Below are 27,680 nucleotides of genomic sequence, written 5' to 3' on the forward strand. Positions count from 1 at the left end.
AGCAGATCCCAAAGAAGAGCTTTATGCCTTGCTTGTTCCTGATGTAGATCTTTACTTACCGCTTCTTCCCTGTTGTGGGGGGGCACCATTTTGTCATTTTCCCTCAGGTGCCAAAATGGCTTGGGAGCTATAGTTACACCATATCTGGAGGGACATAGGCTCTGCCACCCTGTGTTTTAAAGGATATATTAACCTATGCCTGCATTAAAAGATATACACCTTGAGGATACCTCAAGATATATCTGAAGGTTGTGGGAGACTGGTCTACATAGTGGCTGTTTCTCATATACACACTGCAACCTGTCTTTGTCTCTGTCTCACACACAAGCTGCTCACTTCAGATTGAAAATATTTTTTAAACAAACATAAAACTTTGCTATGATAACCCGAATATACAACAGCAGAAACACTTAATTCAGAAAAGGGAAAACCTCATGAAGATTTTTTTTTAAACATTGCTCTGTACCCAAACACTCCTCTCTGGACCCAGTTCCAGCAGTCCTGAGACAGGAAGGAAAAGTCTTGACTTGTACTCCATGAATAGCTCTGGTCCGAGGACAGATTTAGATGTGGGTACATTATTATGTGGCTAAGGTACAATTAGGGTTTCTGGAAAGCACTGCAGAGTAGCTGAAAGATCTTGTCTTTACAACCCCAACTCGGGCATGGCCAGAGAGCTCCTGCTCTCTCTACTTCTACCTCCTTCTCTTCTGGACACAGTTATTTATATATCTATGAAGGCAGGTTATAGGGGCCACGGGGAGCAACAGAAGGGGAATTCAACTTGGACATCAATATGCCCATGGGCATTTTGCAAAAAAAGAAAAACAACCTAACCACCAAAAATGAGTCTCAGAAGTCAAATGTTTCTTGGTACATGAGAAAGAATGGGTGGAGGTTATGATGTTCAAAATGCCATAAGAAGAGGACCAAATAATATTTTTGTAATTGATTGGCTTGTAACTTTTTCAGGGTTGGCCAGCGTACAAAACACAGTTCCTCACAGCCAGCACTCTTTGCAAGGACTCAGCTGGTGCTAGCATCAGAACCCTGCTACTGACCTTCCAGAGGACCACTCTTTAATTTCCACTCGCCCATGGTATAAGGTAAAAATTCAAAGACATTCCTGACGTGGCCTTTTCTCCTACAAGACGCATACGTGCAGAGGGAGAGACATACAGTGAAACACACCTAGTCCCTAAAAGGACCACCAGATGAACCTTCACAAAAATGACACTAGCAGTTTTCTCTTGGTGGTTTGAACCAAGAGTCATTCTCTTCATACTGGACCCTACACATGCACCCACAGTCCCACACACAGAGAGGAGCATTGCAGTGCTAGCAGAATATGTAAAGGGGGAAAGCTGAGCTGCTTCTCCCTCACCCCATCCCCCACATACTTCAGTTCTCACAACAGCAAAGCGTCATCACCACGGTACCTTTCAACACCTTTGCTGCAAACAGTTCACCTCTGCTCGCCTGGTTGCTGAAGCTCCTTATGGAGTAAATCTCTGTCTAGTCTTGTGCAGTTAGTTTGCTGCCTTCCCAGCATGGTCAACTGTTACTCTCAAGGCTATTACATTCCATGTAGATACATATTGGTTGGCATTAACAGATAATGAGTGTGTTTTATCTCTCTGTTGGTGTATTGTGTTTGAGCAAAGGGTAATCTGGAATGACACCAAAAAAAGTAATCAAACATAACTAAATTCCATTGTGCTTTGTTTTGTGAACAACTATCCATCCTTTCATAGTTATAAAACTGAGGCCAGGAATCTGTTTTTGATATCAAAACTGGAGGTTGCATCCTTATCCTTTCACACACAAATCTACTCCTGTTTTCTACCACCACCAAACTTTCTTAATTTCAGGCTGCAAACCTAACCTCAATCACATGTGAGGAAGCCCCACTAAATTCAACAGTTTTGAGGAGACATGTTTAGGATCGCACCATAAATTTGAAGGGGAAAACACTTTTTGTTTCCACTATAACCGATGGGAGTCAGTCTCAGACACCTTTGCTGATCTACTGCACATCTACCTAGTAGACCCAGACCTATCATTTGTCCACCCTGGTCTAGTTGAAAGACAGCCATGAGACAACCCTCTTTAATATCTCATAGATGGAAAATCTGTGGTATAGTAGAGCATAGTGTAACCTGGATCTGTTGAATCTCAGCTGCTGGGCACAATGCTGGCATGCATTTACTCTGATTGCACTTGCAAAACGAGGTCAGGGTTCTTGCACTGTGCCCTGCACAGAAATACATAATGATAAGGAATGCCTCCTGCCTGCTTTAAGGATTGTTCCCCCATAGCTCCAAAAAACCCTAACCAAATAAACAAAAATGCCAGTTGAAGCATCACAAGACAAAGCAAAGACAAATTATTCATCTATCAAGCTTGGGAGCTGGCTAAAAAGAGGGGAGAGTTGTAGCAGGACCTCAAGATTCAATAGCACCACCGTATAACAAGAGACTATAACTCCATAGTAATGTCTGGGACTGTAGCTCAAAGTACAGCACACATTTTTACACACAGGAAGTCTCAGGGTTGATTCTGGACTTTTCCATTTAAAAAAAAAAACAGGCAGCAGATGATGTGAAAACACCTCTCTACCTATGGTTCTGGAGACCCAAAGGGTCAGAACAATACTGGGAAAGATGGACAAATAGTGTGACCTGATCTAAGAAGCTTCCTACGGGTTATATCTAATGCTGTCTGTACACAAGTGGAACAAACTTCCACTCATGCAACAGGATTTCATGTCCCTGCAGCCCTCCACATACCCTCAAAAACTGCTCCAGAGGATTGGCAGACTTTCTGGAGCAAAGATGGAGCAAAGCTCCATGGGAGAGGAGAAGTATGGTAGCATAAACCGAAGTCCATTTGCACTCTCTGGAATCCACCCTTTGCTCTAAAGGCTGCAATCCTGAACACACTGACTAGGGAGCCTCACTGAACAAAGTATGACGTCCTTTAAAGTACAAAATACAGATTGCTCAGGAAGGAAGGGGAAATCTAGATGAAAGGAGACCTATTCAGATCCAAAGCGGGAACTAGGGATGAGCAAACCTCTTCAGGCTGGTTCTTTCCGTTTCTCATTTTTCCAATTGCATGTTCCCTTCTCCACAGTTCTGCAGCAATTTGTGTTTTAAACAAAAACAAAAGACCTCATGAGATTGTGTCTGCATTTTAGTGCAAACATCTCGTAACATACACATTTTGTGTGGAATTTTGAACTTATCTCCCACCCTTGGTTGGGCCAATCCTTTCCTGATAAACAATGCAGCTACCGGTGCCCAAGTAGGACATACCCATCTTCTAAAGTCCCTTTTAAATAATCTCCAGCTGTATGTGCATATGAGCAAGCTCTCTGACAGAGTGGCAAATGCAGCTGGGGTGACTCGCCTGGCAAGCAGGACAAATGGGGACAGAGACAGCCACAAGAAAGCCCAGTGATCTCATCTAGGGAGGCAGACAAAGCAGGTGGGCAATGTCAGCCGGCATGCAGCTAACCAGCTCCTTGGCCGCTGTGGGGGAGAGAGGGAGAAAGCACAAAGGGAAAACGCTGCCTGCCTTGGAAATTCCTGGGCCAATGTTACATCCAAAGCATCCCTTGTGTGAGGTAAGTTTCAATGGAAGAGATTATTTGTAGAGTGCCTGCAGATTTACACCAGGTTGTGAGATGCCTTCTGTGTCCAGCCCTCCAGCTGGGCTAGAACGGAAAGGAGTATCCACCACTAGATTTGGAGGGCTTTGCAAAGCAGAAAATTAACTGGAATGCTTTAAGTTCATTGGCTTCTCTTGAATATTTTAATTTTAAGCAAGTTCCAAATGGTGAGTAGATTTCCTATGCTAACAGCTGCCAAGTGTTCATTATCACTGCATGATATCTCTCAAATGCTGACAGAGGGTAAATACAAGATAGATGTTATGTGTCAAACGCTATCAGGTGATGTCATACATCCCCTGGCAAGAGGCTATTGTAGCCCCATCATCTATCTCATAAAGCAGGCATGGCCAAACTTAGCCCTCCAGCTGTTTTGGGACTAAGATTCCCATCATCCCTGACCACTGGTCCCGTTAGCTAGGGATGATGGGAGCTGTAGTCCCAAAACAGCTGGAGGGCCAAGTTTGGCCATGCCTGTCATAAAGGTAAGTTGGCAATGTACATTTATTGACTCACTAGTTAAAACACTGGAAAGTGCACCTCAGGCCCCCCTCCCCCCTGGATATTTAAGGTAAGAGTCTCTCTGGAGAGACTAACAATTGCAATTTTTACTTACAACATGCACATATACACTTTATGTAATAATATGCAAATGCAACAACAAAATAATTATATTCTTCGATTGACAGGTAGGTTGCCCCAGCCACCTGTCCAAGTTGGTTCCCAGGATCATTTGTTCCTACAGAGCCATATATTCACTAGGTTTTGGGAAAAGGTGCTAGACAACATAAATATGATTATGCAGAAAAACTTAAAATTTTCAGAGGTGTAACAGGAAACTGTGGCTTAAACTAACAATAATGGAAGCCCCAAAGCCAGCATGCAAGGAAACGGGGGAGGCGTTGTGTGGGCGGGCCAAACATCAGTTCTTGGCCTAATAAACTGGAAGGAATTAAACTAAGTTTCTGATCCAGGCAGTTGGAAGGAAAGGTGAGTTATTCTTTGTACAACACATCTTCAAAGTGATCACTATAATTTGTGGAGATCCATGTGTAAGAAGTAGGGCTATTGAAAAATTAAGGAGTTTTTGATTGATAGTAATCTGCCTTTGAAATTATATATTTAAATGTAACCCGTTTGTATTTTAACAAAACATCAATACAGTTACATTTTTTGAGGTAGTGAAATACGTATGTGATATCTAAGAATTCAATAAAGAAAGATATCACTCATAGTTCATAAGCAAGGCGGGCTTTAATATTTTGCTTTTTTTCAGCCATGAAAAATAAATAGGGAGGATTCAACATCGTGTTAAAGCAATCATTCCATCAGGCCAAGCATTTCAGCTTGCCAGATGGAGTGATACTCCCTGCCCCATGCCCTGTTACTGGGAGCTCTCCCGGCCCACCCAGAATCAATTTCTGAGGCCATGGAGGGAGGAAAGGGAGGGGAGACCCATTGAGCAAGCAGAAACCCAGCACTTCGGCTGCTGGGACTCGTTAGTTGAATCCCACTTTTGTCACTAACATCAACATCAGGGGTCACCAACATGGTACCCCATCAGTTGATGTTATGCTACAGCTCCCAACAGCTCCAGCCAGCATGGTCAATGGTGAGGCATGGAGGGGGCTGTGGTCAACAACATCTGGAGGGAATCAATAAATGCTGAATTTATCTAGTACAGGCAGAAACAAACTAGTTAATCATCAGGTCAACATCTAGCTGAAGATCATCTTGAATGGTACGCTATTCTACCAATGAACTATCCCCTTTTGGAATTTCCACTGAATGTGTGAGGAGCAAGAGGAAGCTCAGTCTATCTAGACTAAAAAAGGGACTGCAAACTTCAACCGTTCTAGATTTATCCACTGCCCATAAAACAACATTATGTCAGGAATGGCTGTTACATTACAATCTGCTTCTCATGCAAAGACTATGATGAACCCCACGTGTGGCAACATTCTGTCAAAGAAGTCAGTGTTGCTTTTCAAAAAATAAGAGAACCACCTGCAGCTTGAATCCATCCAAATGACGTAGTCAGTGGGTATCCATGGGGCATGTTATTCAATGATGCAATGCCCTGTCTGTGCCAGGCTGCCTCTTTTCCAAAGACATGGGCATTACTCACAATGCATCAAGCAAAAATAATAATAAAAAGTACACAAATAAGAATTGCAATTGAAAGGAGATTGAAAACAACAACAACAACAAATCAGCCAATCAGCCAATGAATCAGTGTGTTTGATGGATAGGTTTCTGCCTTGTGTCTTCCAGTTCAGGATGCTGTGCACATTTTCTGTTATGAAGATTGATACTTAAGCCCATGTTTGTGTAATCCATTTTTCTGCTCCTTTAAGACAGCTGGCCGTATTATTTTTCTATAGAGAAGGCTTGATGGTGGGGGGTGCATGGTGGGGAAAATTTGTCAAGGTGTTCTTTGGCAAGAGAAAGGGTGAAGAGGGAAGGGATCCTTAACTCTTAAGAGGTTTTCAAAATGTGCTGCCATTTTCTTTTGCTTTGGGATGGCATCTTTTTGTTTTTGTTTTGATTTTCTGTTTTGCATTTTTTTTTCAGGTTCATCATTTGTTATCTATTCACATACTTATACATATACTTCATTATACACCTTTAGGCGCCAGGCAAAAACATACCCTTTTAACCTTTGGTTGATTTGATTGACATCCTATGCCCTTTTAAAATGTGGTTATTTGGGAGGGGGCGTGTTAGTGGGTTGTTGTTTTTTTTATTTTGATGATATACATTGTGGTTTTATATTTTGATTTTGTTCTGTGAACCACCCTGAGACCTCCAGGTATAGGGCAGTATATAAATGTAAATAAAGAATCAAACCAATAAATAATACTTATCATTTGCATTGTTTTTGTAAACCACTTAGAGACTGGTGTCGTGTTCAGCAGTATATAAAAATGCAAAATAAAATGATAAAATGAAACTGCTTTCAGACAATTACATTTTCACTGTGTTCAAATTTCATTTTTGCTCCAAAGAACTCAAGGCAGCATGCCATTGAAGAGATCAATGTCATCAAAAGACATTGCCTGGCAGATTGAAATGGCAGTGTCAGACAGCAGACATTGGGGAGAAGCAGCACAGCCACAAGGTGCTGAGAGGCAGAGGGGTGTGTTTGTGTGTGTATTATGCAACCTGTCTTGTGTTCTTTACTCTATTTCGATGTCCTCAAGCACACTGCCACATTGCCACTGTCAAAGGAAGCTTTGGCTGGTATGTGTATGTATCTTGTCTTCCCGCCTCAGGCAGCAAAAAGTGTTGGGCTGGCCCTAGTCTCTATACTCAGAGTGCCAAAGCCTTTTAAGGCCACAGCCACACCATACCTTTAAGCCCTCCAAAGAATCCTGGGAACTATAGTTCACTCCTCACAGTGTTGCAATGATCAGCAGCCTTAACAAGCTAGAGTTTCCAGGATTTGGGCTGGGGTGGGCGAGGGAATGTGCTTTAAATGTACAGTGTGTGCATAGGCTAAGCCAGCCAGCCACTGGTGAAAAAGCAATTCCACAGAAGAAGCATCTTTCAAAGCCTGAGAAGCTCCAAATGGTGATTATAGACAATGTGCTAATGAGCCCAGGAAACACCTGTTTGATAGAGAAAAATTCCACCCACCTGCTTTCTATCAGAGCAAGAATTACTGAGTTGCAATTAATTGTACATCAAAATCACTTATCAAATATAAACACCCACATGCAATAAACATAATTGTAAGCTGGAGTTATCTAGGTCCCATTAAGTGTTTCTGCTGCAGTTCAGATCCCCAACACATCCCTCATCATGAGAGCTTAAGGGGATGATGAAGGCTGCAATTTCCTGCTTATTCTTTCCATATCCATTAAACAACTGGACAACCACACTGTTCCCATTACATGCTGTTCCTTGGAATAGATATTATAAGAGCTTTGCTGCATTTTTCTTTAGCTCCTGGTTTACTCTTCTCACTGGGGATGGCAGGCTGTGTCTGTTTTGAAATGCAGGCTGCCACTGAGGCATGATCTGTGTAGCTTTTATATCAGAGAGTAGAAGGTCAGAGAGAAACAGAGGGATATTAATGCAGCTTACTTGGACTTGTCGGGTCACCAAATCTTCGGAGTCTCCCACTGGAGGTCCTTGAGAGTCCTACGGTAAAGGAAAAATAGGCATTAGGTGCTAAGCAGGTGATGGCAAGCACAAGGCTTGCCATGGGATCTAGATTTAGCAAACAGGTGTAAACTACTGAACTTTAGATACTTTGCATAAAAACATCACAGCTTGGCTGGATCAGGCCAAAGGCCCATCTGGCCGAGCACCCTGTCCTCACAGTCACCATCCCCGTGTTAGGAATGTACCAAGTATAACCCAAGACATCAAAGATCTTGTTTGCCTTTTCGCAAGAAACATCAAGAGCTAAAAATGCCAATGGTGAGGCTAGGTTCTCACGTTTCTGCATGATTTACTGCAGAAACAAAGACCAGGGGCACATCCAGATTGTCAGAACCAGTAACTCTCTCAGATAGTGCTATATGTATGCCTTTTGTGTAGTAAGAAGCAGCTTGGAAGGGACCTGGGATCATCGCCTTTGGTTGTACTCCTATTTCTAAGAAACAGCAACTTTAGGACACCATAGCCAAAACCCAGCCAGTCATATAAGGGGCAGGGGAGGAATTACTACCATACTCTGGGATGATTGTCTTCCCCCACCCCTGGCAGCACTCCTGGTGCTTTAATAACTATGTGATAAGAGATTTGCAGGAACTTAATTCCCACCCTCCCAACAAAAATAGCATATGACTATTAAGAAAAGCTCTGCCTGCTAAATCTTTGCTTGTCATTCATGTATGACTTTTCAAATAAAGCATACAACAGCCATTAGACACCCTGGGGTAATGTTGGGAATGGGGGGAGTTGATTACCTAACATTACAAGCCTCTTGAAACATGTGTCATTCATACCCACAAGCCAAGCATCCCTTGTGATTTCTTAATTATTCAATTCTGACGATAGTCATTGGATATTCAGTCTGTCCCTCAGTTCTGAAATAAGTGACTAAGTCTTAGATCAGGGGTCAGCAAACTTTTTCAGCAGGGGGCCAGTCCACTGTCCCTCAGACCTTGTGGGGGGGCCGGACTATATTTTTGGGGGAGAAATGAACGAATTCCTATGCCCCACAAATAACCCAGAGATGCATTTTAAATAAAAGGACACATTCTACTCATGTAAAAACACGCTGATTCCTGGACTGTCTGTGGGCCGGATTTAGAAGGCAATTGGGCCAGATCCGGCCCCCAGGCCTACCCATGTCTTAGATTCACCTTCATCACATCTCAAAAAGAGTTGTGTTTCATCAGGATAGAGACAGAACAAGCAGCAAACACAATAAAACTAGACAATGATGATGATGATTCCTGCTGACAGGTCTGCTTGGAAAAAGTGACTCATGTCCTATGCGTCTGCATGGCTTTATACGTGCCACGTGGCTTCCTTCGTTAAGTAAGTATTGTTGTCATTATAAGGATTATTATATTGAAATATGACATGTGACCAAACAATTTATCTGTTCTAAAGGAGACTAAAGTCATTCTGAAACTACTAACACTGGTGTAGTTGGGGTTCTATTATAATTGAAAAACAGTACTTTCTCCACTGACTTGGCTGTAGCTCTTTAAGGGGCCTCCTGCCCTGAAAATGTAGCTCCATTAACTGTCATGGACTGGCTGGACACAGAGGAATGGTGGGAGGAACTAGCACCAAGGGAAGAAGGCTCAGAGCCTGGGGAGTGGTGGTGGTGGGACAATGATGAGTGGTCAAAGGGAGAAGAGGAAGAAGTTTGGGAAGGGGAGGTGTCAGAAGCTGAGTAGGTAACAGGGCTTAGTGAGCTGGGAGAGTCTGTGGCAGAAAGAAGTTCAGAATCAGAGGCAGAAGCTGAAGCAGGAGGATGGGAGGAGGCCAAGAGGCAGAGATGAGTCAGGCTGGTGAAGAGTCGTAGGTGTCTTCCTCTCCTGCTGCAACAAGTTCCCCCTCCTCATTGTCTTGAAGAACCAGAAGAGGCATGAAAAGGTTGGAGCAGAAGCTGGTAATGTGCAGACGCAATCTCCGATTGCTTGGTGTGGAGGCAGGGGGGACCCTGGAGAGAAGGCGATTTAGGCAGTTGTGAAGAGGTGGGGACCTTCAGACTCAACAACTGCTTCATGGGGGTAAGAGCTGCCGGAGATGAGTTGCAGTACTCATTAAACCTGATACTCCTATGCAAATATTTTTGCTAATAAAGAGTTAACTCCAACTTGTACAGTGTGATTTACTGCTGCCTCACTCCTGACATTTACTTACAGTGCCAAAGACTAAACCGATGGTTTCCTACAGTATATTGATCTATGATCCCATCATGTCCATGACTGCTCAGAAGCCAAAAGGAAGGGCTCAAAATGGCTCCCAGTAGTCAACAGGAAGGCAGCCATTTGTTGCCTCCAGAGCACCCAGCCCTCCCTTGAAGCTAATATTCTCTGCGCTCCTGCTCTTGTCTGTTTCCTTCACCAACCATCCTTCCCCCCCTCAGTGCTCACAAAAGCTAATCAACACTATTTTGAATTCTAGATTTTGAAAGCACAAATTGTTTAGAATTAGCAGGCATTTTTGCACAATTTGGAGGAACTTGCAGGCTTTGGCATTGATTGCAATAGCTAAAATGCCTTCAAATTCTGTTGGGAAAGCACTGTAGCAAACCCAATGAAAGTGTATGGCAAGGGGAGGAGACAAACATGAGACTGTTCTTCTAAACTGCAGCTCCTTTCCCACTTCCACTCTCCATTGAAATGGAACAGCTCAAAAATTAAAAGATGGGCCATCCAAGAACATTCCACTGCGTGACTATATCCCGGCTATGCTAAATTATAGTCTTTGGGGTGGTTAGCCATTTTGTGGCTGGACAATATTCCTTGAGACTTTATGGCATCTGGTTTGGCAAGCCTCACCCAATTTTCCACGATTCAATAACGCTGATAACAGACTCCCCCTTTCCTGGACACTTTTCTTCAATTCCAAGCATTTAATATTCTAATCAAGCCTCCCAGTCTGGCCTTCTGTAACTTCTTCCATCTTGAATTTCCCTCCCCACTGGCCCTTCCCATTTTACTTTGGCCAGTTCAAGCAAGAAATTGAAAAGAAATGCAAATTCAGGTCACACCATCCCAAATTTCCTTACATGGCAAGATCCAGGAAAACAGCAGGTAATTACAGCACAAAATTCCCACAATTATCCAGGCTAGCAGAGTTGCAAATCAATATTTTCTGCAAGCAATTAACACAGAAATGTGCACTAAACTTCCACTAGGTTGTATTAGTTTACCAGAAGTGGTTGTTAATGATGTGTCAAATATCGCATAAAATACAAAAATTATCAGGTAAGGAAGCATTCTGAAAATGGAATGAAGTGCTGTTTCAGTGCAGCCTTCATTGCATTTCGTCCCAAACATAAGTGTGTGAAATATTTCACTTCAGGGAACAGTTATCAGAATGGAAGATCTTTGGGCCCTTCCCTCTCTAACAATTCCTCAATTAATTAAAAAACAAACAAACCTGACCAGGCCTGCCTCCGTGCTTTTAACAGGAGTTGGGCTTAAGCATTCAATCTGTAAAACATACCTCCATGCCATGAAAACCATAATCATTTGCTAATGGCCACGGGTCAAGCTGCTTCTTCAAGGGGCTTCTTAAGGGGATAGTTGAAAATGTGGGGCAATCAACCTTATATAACCAACATGCTTAGCTCTAATTAATGCATGAAGGGGTTAAGACCACAGAGTAAACTGTCCTGCCATGCTTAGGTAGGTCACTTCCCTTCACCTTGGGAGGAAAAGTTATGAAGCCTTTATCCTTTTCATTTCAACCAAGTGAACCCTACCAGTAACGGTGTCTAAGGTGGATGTTTCAAGCTTAGACTATGTGGTTTAAGCAATTCATCTTTGTGTTTCTATACAAACAATTTAAAAACATTTACCATTTTGGAACCTAAGTTAAACTGCCTGTCTCTTTCTGTGCTAAGGAACGTGGAGAACTTTGAAAGCAACTTAGAAAGAGGATATTTTAAAGGTACAACAGCCTGTATTTCCATTCTTTACTTTGCTGCATGTTTTGTAATTTTAAATCTCTGCTAGGAGATCACTTAATTACAATTGTCTCCAAGAGGTGTATAGGTAGCTCAAAACAATGGGTCCAGATCTTATTTACTGGGTGTTGACTAACTGGAATATGCAACTATTGCTTACAAAAATGGCTTGTCCAATCTAGAACACTCCTGATCCAGAAGGGGACTCTGCACAATTTTTTTTATACTGTTCTCACATACTGTGGGGGGTGGGAAACACCCCTTGACTGCTTTTTGGCCCTCAAGATGCAGTTTATTGTACATCACCTTCAGGGGCAAACAGCAACTGGTGGTGAGAGAGGGGGATTTCAGTGGGTAACTGGTGCAAGTCCTCTATCCCGACTGAGAGGACATTTCAGATCTTAGCCCCACATAGCTGCTTTTCCTTCAAAATAAAAGGTGACTGGCTTCAGCATATTTTGTTTTGTTTTTAAGGATGAAGATGGTAATGTGAAAAGGAAAGGACCTAAGCGATTAGCCTGTTGATGTTCATCTGGCTGCATCTTGCCTCCCTTGCAATAGTTCAAACAAGCCCTCCCCTTTATTAGCACTAAAATTAAACCAACAAGAGGAATATGCAAAGCCACAGCTGCTTTCCAGCATTAATCAGAAACACTCATTCAAAAATTTATGGTTTCCCAGCCTCTGTGTAAAGGAACCACTTGCCAAATATAAGCCAAGCGCAGCTGCGCTGAAAACACAAGCCATGTGTATGAGCGCTTTGTGCTTCTCTCTGCCTCAAATATGCCTGGCAGCAGCAATGCAGTGCATACAGCTCACTTCAGGGAAGGGAGAGAAAAGGTGTTTCTGCAGTTGGCTCTTCAGATTGGCAACTCCAGCATGACTTGCTACACAGCTGACAGCCATAAGAACATGATCGTAAGACGAGCTGGGCTAGATCAGGCTAACAGCCCATTGAGTCCAGCATCCTGTTCTTACAGTTGCTAACCAGATGCCCGTGAGAAGCTTGTAAAGCTAGACATGGGTACAACAAGTCCATTTGCTGGCTGGCTGACAAGGTTGCAGGGCCAGGCATTTGTGCAGCAAACTTAGGGTATACAGTGGTACCTCGGGTTATGAACTTAATTTGTTCCAGAGGTCTGTTCTTAACCTGAAACTTTAGCTAATGGGGCCTCCCTCTGCCACCGGAGCAATATTTCTGTTCTCATCCTGAAGCAAAGTTCTTAACCCGAGGTGCTATTTCTGGATTAGTGGAGTTTGTAACCTGAAGCGTATGTAACCTGAGGTACCACTGTAGTATAATCTTTCTGCTCTTGATTTTAGCAAAGAATGATTGTAGCCCTGAATGACCACAATCCTGCAGGCTGCCCTATATTAATGTCAAGGGCTCATAAGGGCCTCCTCCCTCCTGAGTCTCCAAAATTGAAGAACTTGGGTTCCATCTCTGTTCCTACTTCATGACTGGATTTTGGTGTGTAAATTTGGCTCCCTGCAGCAAAGAATGGGATTTTCCATGGAAAATATGTTTGCTGTTCCAGATCTGCTGATATGTGGGTGGCAGGATGAAGAGGAGAAGGCACAGATACACCTATGCTGCACTTGTACAAAGGGTTCTGGCAGGTTGCACAGGCCATATACTGCTAGAGTCCCCTGAATGGGGCAGATTACCCCTTTGCCACTGCCTTCTAGTGGAATGTGGGTGAATTACAAAGGATAGAAAGAAGAAATCAGCAAGCATGATGGTAGTAGATGTTCACATATTACTACATGAATAATCTGAAAAGCCATCTCTGGCTGGGGGGGGGGGGAATCTACCTTGTTTTATGGGCATACTTGAAACAATGAGATACTAGTGGGGGTTAAAGGCAAAGGGTAAAGGGACCCCTGACCATTAGGTCCAGTCGTGGCCGACTCTGGGCTTGCGTCACTCATCTCGCTTTATTGGTCGAGGGAGCTGGCGTACAGCTTCCGAGTCATGTGGCCAGCATGACTAAGCCGCTTCTGGCGAACCAGAGCAGCGCACGGAAATGCCGTTTACCTTCCCGCCGGAGCGGTACCTATTTATCTACTTGCACTTTGACGTGCTTTCGAACTGCTAGGTTGGCAGGAGCAGGGACCGAGCAACGGGAGCTCATCCCGTTGTGGAGATTCGAACCGCCGACCTTCTGATCGGCAAGTCCTAGGCTCTGTGGTTTAACCTCATCTTAATTATTCTCCTCCACCCTCCCCCATGCATCGTACAAAACCTCCAGTTACAGGCTTTCAAGAGCTCTTGAAGAGAAGCACATAATATAATATTTTAAAGATTTCAAAGTAGCGTACAAAGCTCGAATGAAACTAATTCACAATACCTATAAATACAACTTATAACCAACATATAAACGTCACCAAATACTACATGGCCAGAGTCTGGGGATAAAATGTTTTGAGATTAAACATGTCCTGTTGTGTTTTTCAAACAAAAACTGGTTCAGGGAAGCAGACTCCTTCTGACATCATAGCCTTGGTTTGGTTTTGGGACATTTGACTACCCTGAGTTGTATTGGAATATAGCTTAGGGTGAAGAAACACTCCCCCAAGTCATGTGTGTGTGTGTGTGTGTGTGTGTGTGTGTGTGTGTGTGTTTTAATGGGCCTGGGTGAAGTTAAAAAACAGTTCCTTCCAGCATGAAGATTCAGGTTTCAGTTCTTAACACACAATTTGATCTTATTTTCCATGCACACTGAACTCTGTGATTAATCCAAGGTTTATCCATCTGATCTTGAAGCTATGGTTACTGTTTACATACATTATCAAGTAGGGGAGCTTCTTGAAAAAGCAAACTCGTTCTTTCGTGTCATTAATTTCTCAGCGGAGTGTGTACTAGGCATGAATAAACCTGCCAATTTAAGTTTCTCTGTTTCTATTTCTCATTTTTCCAATCTTAAATTCAATTTAAATTCATTTATGAATCAGCTTGCAATTTAAAAAAAAATATTCATCAAGGTTTTAGTGCAAATTTCTCCTAATGCATACATTTCTGCAAAGCGATTCCCCCAAATATAATGCATTTCTGTTTCTTCATGAATATGTGCATTTTTATACATGCATTACCCCAGTATATACATTTTCGTACACATTACTTGGCAGAACAGCTGCACTGAAAAAAAATTCAGAGATGTATGTATTTCAAAGGATGACTGTATTTCAGATTGTGTATTGTTTTGGAAAGTGTGTGTTAGGTATCTTAAATGCAAATTGATTCAATTCCCCCCAGTACCACCATCCCTAGTGTGCACAGCATTCTGAAGAATCAATCCTGTCTCCAGTTAAACTCCAAAGCTTGTTGATTTAATCCCAGATGCATGGATCAATGGAACCCCTTGATCAAAAAAGCTCTAACAGAATATTCTGGAAGTAAGCAGAGGAAGAAAATAGCTACATACTCAAATGTTCCTGCAAACACTTCAATGGGAAAAAACTGCACCTGAAGGCGTATACCCCACACTTGACATCCCAGAAGAGCAATCAGATCCTGTTACATTTGCCAAGAAGGTACAGCCTTCCCAGATACGGGAGAGAATGTTCATTCACATATATTAATGAATTTAACAAAACCTCCCTAAAAACAATCCATTTCCAAATGTTAAGGAAGGCATACAACAAAGTGCAAAAATTAAATACTCAAGCCGGTTTAAAATCAGGCTGCAGCCAGTCTGGGCAGCAAAATCCATTTTAGAGGAGGAAAGCTGAATTTTAAACCTAAGGTCTAGCATTCCCCTGGAACTCTCAACAGCCCTCAGACTCCCTCTGCTGTCCTGTGCCTTGTTTTTCTCAACCCCGCCCCACCAGCAGCACTCTTTATGTAGGGAAAGCTGCCTTCTGTATGAAAGCTGTTTTATTCATGCAGCTGAAACCCTCCTTAGTTTTTGGAGAGTTTTCTGACACAAAACAGCAATGTGTTTCTTAAAAGCAATGTGTTGTTTTTTGTGTGCATGTGTTTTAAAGAGGTCTTTACTCCACATTTCTGCCATTGCATTTTAAACAGATGATTGTATTTTTCAGCTGCAGACTTTCCCCCTGTGGCCCTTTCCTTCTTTCCTGCTCTGATTTCAAACACGCTCCACTCTCTGTTTTTTATTTTAAAGACTCACCTTTCCCTGCATCTCCCAAACCTTCAACTGATGCTGCAGCATTAATCAACAGCTGCTGCAGTTTCTATGTACTAACCTGTCACATGAGGATATATGCCTAAACTCCTGTCCCCCTGCTGCCCCGTTGGTCAGGCTCCAAAAGGCAAATGTTGGATTTTCCCAGGGGATGATTTATTAAGAGGAGACCATCAGCAGCTCCCACTTTCACCCCTGCTCAAACGTCTCCCTTGCTTACTGCTCATCATTCATAGTAAAAGGGTCTGTGGGAAATCAAGAGCAGCACTGATATGGTGCAAACTCGGATCCTGCCACAAGCCAGAGCAAATTCAAGGCATGTGTAACGTGCATTTAACCTTCATCAGTTATTCCACTAAAGTCATCTTTCAGTTACCAAAACCTGTTCAAGAGATTCCAATAATTTTAGGAGGCATTTCACACACACACACACACACACACACACACACACACACACACTTCTGGGCATGTGTAGTCTCTGAATCGACAGCTTCAATTCAGGTCCCCTCCTGCATATGCTACAACTCTTACATGACTTAAATAAAAGGAACTACATTTATAAGCTATGCTAGAATTCACACTTAGAAAAAGAAAAGAGGCTAATAGCAATTATAGCTTCCATAATCAATCTCACAGAGAGAAATCACACACATGGAGATTAAGGTCAACACCTTTTGCTAAGGGTCCACATGTACACCTAGATCCTTCTGATACAATTGGTCTTTCTGATGGGGGTTGTCCATGTTTGTGAATATTAAGAAAAGCCCTGATGGATCAGATGAAAGACCTATCAAGTCCAGAATCCTGTCCTCACAGTGGCCACCCAGATGCCAATGGCAAACCCACAAACAAGAAACAAGGGCTATAGATCTCTTCCTGCTTGCCAGTTTCCTGCAGGGATCTGGGTGGCAACTGTGAGAACAGGATACTAGACTAGATGGACCATTGGTCTGATCCAGTAGGCCCTTCTTATTCCCTATGGGTGCCTAGACTAGTTGAGCCTTTGTTCCAGTTCAGGTCCAAGGGCTCTACTTACGTTCTTCTAGATAATTTCCTGCTCCTTTAGATATGTGTGACTAGAAGTATTTCAATTGTGGATGCATCAATATTGATATAAAGGCATCACAATATTGACTACTCACTATCTGGCCATGTTAGTTTCAAGTTGCTAGGCAATTGTCAAGAATGTACAAATTGTAGACAATGCGAATGTTGTCCGAAATAGTTCTGAGTGGTGTTTCTTTCTTATTTTTATTATTGTTATTGTTATTTTATTAGCAAGTAAACCAAGAATCACTAAAGTTACATGCCGGGCATTTGCCATTAAAAGTCTGAACCAGCTGCTCTGTTTAGCAACCTTTACATGTCTCATCTTATATCAGCACAGCTGGGCACTAACAAAGTAGAAAGCAAGGCAGTAATTGCATGAAAGTGTGGGCAGCTCACCTGCAAACAAACAGAAGCACAACACAAAGTTTTCCCACTTTATTACAAAGATTGCCTACTTCTGCTCTAAAATTACCATGCAGGAAAACCACTGGGCACCCAAAGACCCATGTCTGAACTAAAGTATAGGGTAAGGCAAACTTGAACCTACCATTTTTTCTGCTTAGCTTTACAGATTTTTAACAACAAAAGCTTCAAAAATGTGGAAAGTCTACTGCTGGAGGAGAAACAAAATGAAGTCAACTAAAAGGGAAGAGCAATAGCTCTGTGGAAGAACATGCAGAGGGTCCCAGGTTCAATCCCTGCCAACTCTAAGGAGGGCGGCCTCCCTGTCTGAAACCCAGGAGAGCTGCTGCTGGACAATACTGAACCAGGTGGACCAGTGGTCTGTCTCTGTGTAAGGCAGCTTTCAGTGGTTCTAAAACAATTAAGAAATAAATTTGGTGTTACTGAATATTGCCTACCCTCCATGTCCTAGGGAGGCATATTCAGAACAAGCCTTCAGTTCTGGCTGTGGCTAAGTGCATTCAGTCACCACAAAGACAATTCTCCCAAGGATGCTTTGGAAACTCAAGCTTATGTGCTTCTCCTACCATTTTAGTATATAAGTTCCCTCTTCTGGCAAACTATGGTTAGAACCATGTCTCCAAGCCACATTTTGAAACCAGGAGGCAAATAGAGGCTTGGAACACAAATAGTGTCTTTGGATAAGCTTTTTTTTTAAAATTGCATTCACATAATCAATACCACATGAGTTTCTGTCCTTCGACCAACAAAAAAGATGGAGTCAGTGGGGAGGTCAGACATTCCCAATTGGTGGTTCCTGCATCTTAGATTTCCCCACAGCCCAGTGGTCAACATGAGAGGTGCTGTGTGCTGTTAGTGGCCACCCACTTCTCTGCACCGTGTGTGTCTATGAGGTTACCATGATGTCATTATGACATTCCTGGAGTCACCCTGTGGTGATTGTTACCTTCACTGATGATATGGGGCTATCATCAATAAGCATCCCTTGGGTGGGTGGCAGCAGAGTTGCCACAGACTTTGTTAGAGGGCCTTTCAGTATTACTGTCCTGCTTTGTGTTCTGTTTTGCTTCAGTGAATGCACCTGATTGTCACCAAATTATGGTGGTGTCGAGCTTATGTAGCAGCCTCAAGCAATAGCAGAACCCTAGGAAGCAGCTTGTGAGTTATTATGCTAAATACTTTCCTGGAATGAAACAGAGATAAATTGTACTGCTTTAATTCACAAAGCCATAATATGTGTGCTGGAAGAAATCAGGCTTCTTATTTCATTCCTGCTCTTTAAGCAATCATGCACCAGAGCTTTTGAAGACTATTGAGATTATTGTACAATAATCCTTGCAGAGGGGGAGGGATAAAAAGGCAGTGGGAAGGTTATCTATGCAGGCAACTGATAAGCAAATCCATGCTCACACCTCACATATTAAGAAGCAGCCTCCCTACCCCAGCAAGGCACCATAGATAATATATGTGCTAGATACCAAGCAACATACAAGGATTAAACTGACATGTGGCAAAAGCAATGGGAACCAGACGATTTAACCAGGAAATTCCAAGTTCAGACATTGAGAATAATAGAAAACAAAGAGGGATCTTCCTGCAAACCTCTCTTAAATCTATAAAATCAATGGAACATCCTAGCACTCACATATCATGCTAGTTAGTTTCCTTCGCTGGAAGATGGAGGAGGAGGAGGAGGAGTATTGGTGGAAACAGAACTATGTTTTTCTGTAGATATTAACATCAACAAGCAGTTTGGATGCTCTTACACTAATTGCTTTCTATACATGGAGCAGAAAAAAGAATGGACTCTATAAGGGATGAGGAAAAAAAGGAAAGGAAAGGAAAGGGAAAAAAAGAGTAAAGCTGGGGTTTCCAATTGTCTCAAATGATGAGGCTCCAGAAACCGGATGGAACCATCTATGAAGAGTCTGGAAGGCAGTCTGGGGATCCCTTCCGTTTTGTGGAGAGACTGGCTCTGCAAATGCTCTAACCCAAACTAGGGTGGAATCTACACACAAATAAAAAATGCTGTGAAAATGCTTTTTTAAAAAACGTTTTAAAAATTACATTGACTTTTGCATAGCTCATTGGCATCATCTAGTGTCACATTTGTATATTAAACTTTACAACACATTTAAAACGTTTTATTTGCAGCTGTATAGCTGAGTCCCAGAACTGCCTAATACAACCTATTTGCCAGGTACCTTAAGCCATTAAGCTACAACCTCATCTCTCCCACAGGACCCAAAGAGGCAGAGAAGGATCAAGAGTTCACCTAAAGGCAGTTTAGCCATTATACAACCATTTTTCTCACTTGTGGAAATAATGCATGGCTCTAGGCAGATTGTCACTGTTATCAACCCAAACTACTTGCATGCCACCCATAGAATCATAGAGTTGGAAGAGACCACAAGGGCCATCGAGTCCAACCCCCTGCCAAGCAGGAAACACCATCAGAGCACTCCTGACATATGGTTGTCAAGCCTCTGCTTAAAGACCTCCAAAGAAGGAGACTCCACCACACTCCTTGGCAGCAAATTCCACTCTCGAACAACTCTTACTGTCAGGAAGTTCGTCCTAATGTTTAGGTGGAATCTTCTTTCTTGTAGTTTGGATCCATTGCTCCGTGTCCGCTTCTCTGGAGCAGCAGAAAACAACCTTTCTCCCTCCTCTACGTGACATCCTTTTATATATTTGAACATGGCTATCATATCACCCCTTAACCTCCTCTTCTCCAGGCTAAACATGCCCAGCTCCCTTAGCCGTTCCTCATAAGGCATCATTTCCAGGCCTTTGACCATTTTGGTTGCCCTCCTCTGGACATGTTCCAGTTTGTCAGTGTCCTTCTTGAACTGTGGTTCCCAGAACTGGACACAGTACTCCAGGTGAGGTCTGACCAGAGCAGAATACAGTGGCACTATTACTTCCCTTGATCTAGATGCTATACTCCTATTGGTAGGGCCAATAGATGCTATACTCCTATTGCTATACCCATGGTAGCTTTGCATATCATTCAGGAGCAGAATGCTAGATGAAAACCTATGTATCTCATGGAAATGCTCACTTGGAAACAGGTTAAACCCCAAATTGTGAAGCATGCCTTGGAGATGCCAGGCATTGAACCTGGGTTCTTCTGCATGCAAGGAAGATGCTCTCCCACTGAGCTCTCCTTTCCTAAGCCTTTATTCCCCAACACCACATGTTTTGGCCTTGGGTATTATCAGCATAACAAGAACCTTCAATGAAATATATATGTTTTCCCCCAAACACACACACACATACTGTATATGTGTATAAAAATATGGGAAAGCTCTTCATTTTCCCCTTTCCAAAGAACAGTACCACAGAATGAGGAGAGCAGTGGAGGGAGAGGAGGAAGGAAAGCACTCTTTTGCCAACTATTTAGTCTCTCCAGATTTAATTTTTTTTTAACAGGGTAACAAATTAAAATCAGGAAAGGCACATGTTACTTTGATTCCCAGAAGGGAGGAAAACTGAATCCAGTTTGGTGGAAAATCTTTTAGATTAGACAGCTGCATCATCTAAGAACAAAAACCAGTCCTGCTCCTACCCACTCAGCCTTTCCTCCTCAACTTCACCAAAACTGTCTCAAGTCACCCCATTCTTAACATCTTGCAAATCAAAACCAGACAAGAGCTTACATTTGGAAACAAACACCTTGGCTTATATGGAAAGGGATGAAGGATGCTTTCTTGGGGAGTATCAGCCTCCAGAAAATCCAAGCATCTTGCTAAATTATACTGAAAAGCCTCGATGGGCCTTCTGAGCTCATCGAGAGTTGTTATCTTTTTCCTAGTCTTGAAGTATGTGAGAAAAGCTAGGGAGATCTACCACTACCCTCAGATGATTTTTGTCTCTTTCCCCCTTCTGCTTTGATGATGAACCTAAAGTGCCTGTAAGGATGTAAGGGATGAGAGACAGGAGTGCAGTCAGGGCCAAAGTCCTTTCCTGTGTAAGCATGTCAAGTGTGCCATATTATGTTTAAAATGCATTTTGCACCACACAAGTTGTCCCATTTGCATGCAATGTTAGCACATCCAGTGCACCCACCTCAGCAACTGGTCATGCAAATTCTATAAGCAAGTGGGCCACCCCATGTGATCAGTTCATTCATACATCATATAGCACATGATGAACCCTTATGTGGGAAACCACTTTACCAGTGACTGAAAACCCTGTTGATTTCAGTCGTAAGCTTGAATGGTAGACCCTTCCACAGAGGAACTTTCTGCACTTCTTAGTGTTTTTATGTGGAAAATAAATTCTCGCCCTCCCCCCACCCCCAAATTAGAAGGTATGAAGGTTGCTTGGGATCCCATGTACCAACATTGCTCCTTCCTTGGGCAGATTGCATTGCCCACCCTCAGCCCATGACCCCCCACTCTCAAGGCAACAACGTGGGTGTCCAATGCTGTTGTTTACTTATGGAAATCAGTTGTGCTGTCACAGTGCAATTGAACCCGGTACTGGGGGGCAGGGACCCTCTTCTCATGGATCTTGGGGAACTGCAGTGCTATCAGGACCAAGCCACATGTGGTATTAATCGTGCGAATTGAGTTAATGGCGTGAATTCACATTTCTGATGTATAAAAAGCAGCCAAAGGAAAAACAACTTGAGCAGCTTAGGAGGAGGTTTGGGAGGGATTGTGAATCAGTGGAGACCTCCCTTGAAATTAGTGCTGCTGCGCCAGAGTTTGCATTCCACTTTTTTTTAAAAAAAAAATCATTTTGGCATTTCAAGGGAAGGTTAGGCAAAAGATTGGGTTAATCATCAGGAAAGCAAAATCTCAGGATTTTCAGGTGGGGAAAAGATTACCTTTAAACAATTTCACTACTACTTCAAGTGGAGGCCAGGCTTCACCCAGCAGCCTGGGATGCATTCCCTTCTAATTTGGGGCTACCAAATTTTCTAGCGGGCATCTTGCCTTTGAAGGTAGTAACACAGAATTCCCTCTATATGGGGGGCAGTAAAATGTATTAAATGCAGCATGTAATACGTATTATCAGGAGTCAAAACTCTCATTTAGGGTGTCTCTCTCAGTTTACATTACGAAGGCCTTGAATCAAACAAGCTACCATATTTTTCGCTCTAGTTTTTGGAGGAGGAAAACAAGAAAAAACATATTCTGAATCTCAGAAGCCAGAACAAGATGGATTGCTGCGCAGCGAAAGCAGTGATCCCTCTTGCTGTTCTGGCTTCTGGGATAGCTGCGCAGCCTGCATTCGCTCCATAAGAGGCACAAACATTTCCCCTTACTTTTTAGGAGGGAAAAAGTGAGTCTTATAGAGCAAAAAATACGGTATGTGCCGTATGCTGTTTACGATCACAGATTTGCTTAGTTGCATGACTCAGTCTTGAAGTAGCATTCATTGCAGTAAAATATAAAACCTCCTTCTGCAAATGGGAAATATCCCGGATAGGCTATCATTATTTACAGAAGATAGCCGTCATTTAAAACAAGGTGGTTTATTATTCCTCTCAGGTGTTACCACATCTTCCCCTTTTCTAACCCCACAATTTTGGCCCAAGCAAAATGTTATAAAAGATCCTGTGCTCTTTTAATATGCAAGTAAATTTGCCAAGGGTCTCATGCATCCAGAGGAGATACCATAAACCACACAAACTTGTCTTATATACCCCCTATCTTGGCTTCCCAGCATTTGCTATTAAATATGGGAAGTCTGGGTCACTTCCTGAACTTGGTGACTAGATGCTTTGAGGCTCACTGGTTGCCCTAAGAGCAGCGAGAGATCAGTGCACTGAGAGACCCAAGGCTGAGAATGAAGATTTATTGTGGAAGGAACTTTAACTATTGTTACTGGAAATGAAAGGTAAATACTGATAGGGAACTGGGTGCCTGAAGCTCTTCTACTATTAAGGTTTGAACGTTCTACAGCACTCTTTTTCAAACTTCCAACAGCTGAGGCAAAGGGGAAAACCCAACAACACACTAGCACGATCAATCTGTCAACATAAGCATTTCTGCTTGACGGACAGAATGATATACCCTCTCTTCCTCCCGCATGCTATTCTGGGAGATTCTCCAGACACCACTGCCCCAGCCAATGGTTGGGTGTAAGAGGGAGGATTCCTGTGCTAGTAGGACTAGTTGAACTTACCCACACTAGTTCAACTATTTAGTTCAGACCTGCCTTTCCCCCCTGAACTAAGGCATCCAAAATGGCTTCCTTTTAGGCACTGCAAGAGTAAGAACAGAATGTCCTTAGAGGAGACCCACCCACCCCATGTATCTTTGTGGGTTATTGATACGAACAGTCACCTCAGTTGAAAAGAGACATATCCAGAATATGGACTCATGCAGAAATGCAGTTGGCAACCTCCTAGAAAGGTGGAAAACTCTGCTGCAACTCTACACACAGGGAATGTTCCAGTGATTGAATGACACTCCACCACAGTTACGTTTAGTCCTGAGAAGTGAAAAATGATGGTGTCATTTTTTTAATACCCAAAGGGTATTAAAATTAATACCCAAAGGCAAATACTTGTCTTCCGCTGCTGCAGAGGGTAGAACTAGAACTAATGTGCACATGTTAAGGGTGATCAGAGTGTATTGATGGTAAGAGCAGTTCAATAATGAAACCAATTGCCTGGCTTAGAGGTCTTCAAGCAAAAGCTGGACAACCATCTGTCAGGGGATGCACTAACTCTGGATTGCCTCCATTGAGCCCCAGGGATCTGGACTAGATTGCCTATAAGGCCCACATCCAATTTACCCACAGTAAAGGCAGATTCCATGTTCTGGCCTTGCTACCTTCCAACCCATGAAGAGTTGAAGCAGGCAACCTTTTCTTATGGGAGAGTGTTTTGGACTCAGAAGATTGTTTCATTATGTCATTCCTTTCTCTCAGTTTTGAGAGTCACTGGTAGACACTCTTTAGCCACTTTGATGCTTGCAGTCCAGTCCCAAGTCTGTATGCTCATTGATACTTGATTCGTAACAAGTCTGCTTACAATTACAGTCCTTGGTCTTGTCTGTGTAAATACAACAAGTAGTGCAAATGTCCCCCCCACCAGCCAGAAAACCACAGGGAGTGCTGTAAAACTGGTTTGCCTAAATGTTGTGGTCATTGTAATTGCACAGGGTAAGCTACACACAGACATATCTTTAGAATTAACGTTACTTTTTGTGATTGCATGAACATCAGTAGCAGACAGCATGGTGGGACAGTGGCGGTATTATTATTATTAGAATTTATATCCTCCCCTTCCTCCCCAAGGAGCCCAGAGTGGCAATCAGATACACAGCCATCAATAAAAAACATTCAGTAAAATCAGTCTAAGAACAAGTACAATTAAAAACATCAAAAAGTAGTTACAGATAAAAACTAAACACAATGAGATCAAACAGGAGGCTTTTAATTTTCTCTTCAGTCCCTTTCTCATTTCTTTGTTATTCGGTATTTGCTAGTGTCTCTAGTTTACTATTTGTTATTTACTCTATTGACTATTGCCCAACCTCCAATCAGTCACTTCTGTTTACTGAAAGGTAGAAAGGGAGGGGCCATGTGGCAGTGAGGTTGGCATGGTGCAAACACACCAACGGAAGCACCAGATTGGTTCTGCTGGTGCATTTTCACCATGCCAACCTCACTAACACTTCACCCCCTCCTCTTCCTCCCAGGAAGCTGCAGCAACGTTACTGACTGGAGGTCAGGTGAGTGTCACCGTCCTACCACACTACCTTATACTGATGAGTATGTTCCTGGAAGCCACTCCAGTGCCTTTGTTAGGGAGCTGCAATCCTCTACCCACTTTACTTGGCAGTGGGCCCAGTTGAACTCAATGGAATTCACTTCCAAGTAGGCGTGCCTAGGATTACGCTGTAAATCATCCTTGGGGAAAGGGTTAATATATTACTTTCTCCCAGAAGAGTTGCATTCCAAGGACCAGGGTGTGTCTCAGCCATACCAGTGTGTCTTTTATCAGAGGCAGCAACATGTATTAATCCTTCTCTTAAGACATGAGTGAGTTATACGTGGCATGGAAAAGAGCCCTGAGGCAAGGATTTTTGTTTTGTTTTGCTTTACAGTTCCTACCATGGAAAGAGTACAGTTCTGGCCTTTCCCGCCACCAGGCTACTGGATTTACAAAGATATTATTTCCTTTGTTTAGCTTTTCGGTTTCTGGCCTGAGCCAAGCTCATAGGGGTCTTGCCATGCTCTCCTTTACTTCTCATGCCCTCCACTGCGTAGCTTATTATAATCACAGGCCTCCCTGAATAAAATCACGAGAGTGGACAATCCTCCACTGCCAAGATATACAGCTTTGGGTGCAGTCATTGCAAGATGTGGCAACATATTGCAATTCCACTTAACAACTGCAACTTTCATTTCTTTATACCATTTTTCTAAGCCAAATAACCGGTCTGAGGGGGAAATGCACAAAGTAGCCTATTTATTGAAGCAACCTTTTAAAATATAATCCCTTGGCAGGTGTTTAATGTTCACTGCAGACAGATCTCCTCAATGCAAATGGAACAGCGGGATGCAACATTCCAGATTCTGCTCATAGACTGTAAGTCAGATGTTCTAAGTCATGGGGAACCAACATGATGTACTTCAGATGTTGCTGGACTACAGCATCTATCATCCCTGACCTTTGACCACCTTTCTGAGGCCAATGGGAAGTTGCTGTCCAACAACATCTGGTGCACACCACGGTGGCCACCCAGATCTGTGTGATACCAGTAGTTAGAAGCAGTCAAGAGCACCAAAAAGACAAAACAAATACCAGAGATATAACAGAAATATGAGCATGTGTCAGGGAACTGCCATCGGAGTTAGAGGTGCTGGACAGGCTCCAGCAGAGTAGGAGAGACTCTGCAGCAGAAGCAGGAACCAGCAGGGGGAGTGCAGGAGTTACAGCGGAGGGGAGGCTCTCAGACGCTTCTAGTGAGAATAGTGAAGAGGTAACTAGACCCCCTTTAGGAATTCCCTCCCTTCGCCGGAAACTGTCACGCAGAGAGTCACGAAAGCGCATGTCCGTCAAACAGCTTTTATGTTGGCGTAAATTCCGTAGACGCCCACTGTCAGATTCTACCAGCGACTGACGGAGTCATGCTTTTGGGGGCTCCGTTAGTGCCTGGGTTTGGATGACCGGCCAAACCCCAGCGGGATCAAGCTTTTACGCACAAGCAGCTCATTATCCCATCATAGCAATCTGACAGACTCCGAAAGCTGTTTGTGCAAGCAGAGGGCATCATGAGTGAACCAGCAGGAACCGGGGCAGCTGGAGCTGGAGCAGATCCAAGCCTGGAAGAAAGGTACAGGGCGTTGGAGGTCCAGCTCGCACTGCAAACGGCGAGGCTGGAGGAGAGGAGGGCTCAAGATGCAGATAAGGGGAAAACCACCCCACTTGCCAGAAGGGTGCCTGGATTGGTGCAGAAATTTGGGGGGAATCCCAGGAACTATCAAGCCTTTAGAACAGAGATGCAATATGCTCTCAATCTACTGTTTGATGACTTCCCCGATGAGAACTCTAGAGTGGCGTACGTGATTGGCCATCTAGAGGGAGGGGCGAGGGACTGGGTTCGCCCCCTGATGGCAGCCAATAATGAAATCTTAAAGGACACAATGAAGTTTTTTCGCGCCATGGACTTGATGTTTTCCAGCGAGATTGAGCAGGGGATGGTGCGCAGGGAGTTGATGGCTTGTAAACAGGGGAGCCGATCTGTACGTGAGTACTGGACTGAGTTCACCATGCTGATTCATAGACTGGGGTGGAACCTTGCTAGTGAACCTATTCAAATGCTATTTGAAGAAGGTCTCTCTCCGGCAGTGAAAGATGAACTTTCCCGGGCGCCTAGGGCGGAGTCTATGGACCAGCTGACTAAATCAGCGCTGTCCATAGGAGCACGCCAGGAGGCTAGAGCTTTGGAAAAGCGGGAAGGAAAGGGGGAACGTTGGAAGGACTTCCGCATTCCAGAGATTCCGGAGCAGCCTTTCCCGCCAGCAGAGCCGATGGAACTTGGAGCAGCGCGCGCGCGCACAGTTTCAAACACCAGTGAAGGGCGGAAGAAGGAGGGAAAGAGCGGCAAGAGATGCTATCTCTGCCAACAGCCAGGTCACTTTGCCAGAGTCTGTCCGCAAAGGAAGGAATGGCAAGGGATGGCAGGAACTGTTGGGGGGAAGGAGGAGGATGAAATGAAGGAGCAAGTAAAAGCCAACGCCTGGTTGCCAACATCGGGGCACAGCAGCCAGGCCAGGGAGTAGTGAACGTGCCCACGCCGGAACCCCC

The 27,680-nt window shown here is 43.4% G+C and overlaps 1 protein-coding gene across 2 annotated transcripts in view; it reads right to left on the bottom strand.

The window, feature by feature from the left end:
• Nucleotides 1–27,680, bottom strand: part of SEPTIN9 (septin 9) — a 215,326-nt gene that overhangs the window by 165,963 nt on the left and 21,683 nt on the right. The window contains exon 2 of one of the 2 annotated variants that reach the window (XM_083725859.1): nucleotides 7,763–7,819. In XM_083725859.1, coding sequence (XP_083581985.1) covers nucleotides 7,763–7,819 — 57 coding nt within the window. Of the gene's footprint in view, nucleotides 1–1,439; nucleotides 1,576–7,762; nucleotides 7,820–27,680 lie in introns of those variants that run through there. The other variant, XM_083725862.1, reaches the window with a different exon arrangement.

The sequence above is a fragment of the Podarcis gaigeae genome (genome assembly GCF_964106915.1).
Source record: "Podarcis gaigeae genome assembly, chromosome: 2".
Lineage (NCBI taxonomy): Eukaryota > Metazoa > Chordata > Lepidosauria > Squamata > Lacertidae > Podarcis > Podarcis gaigeae.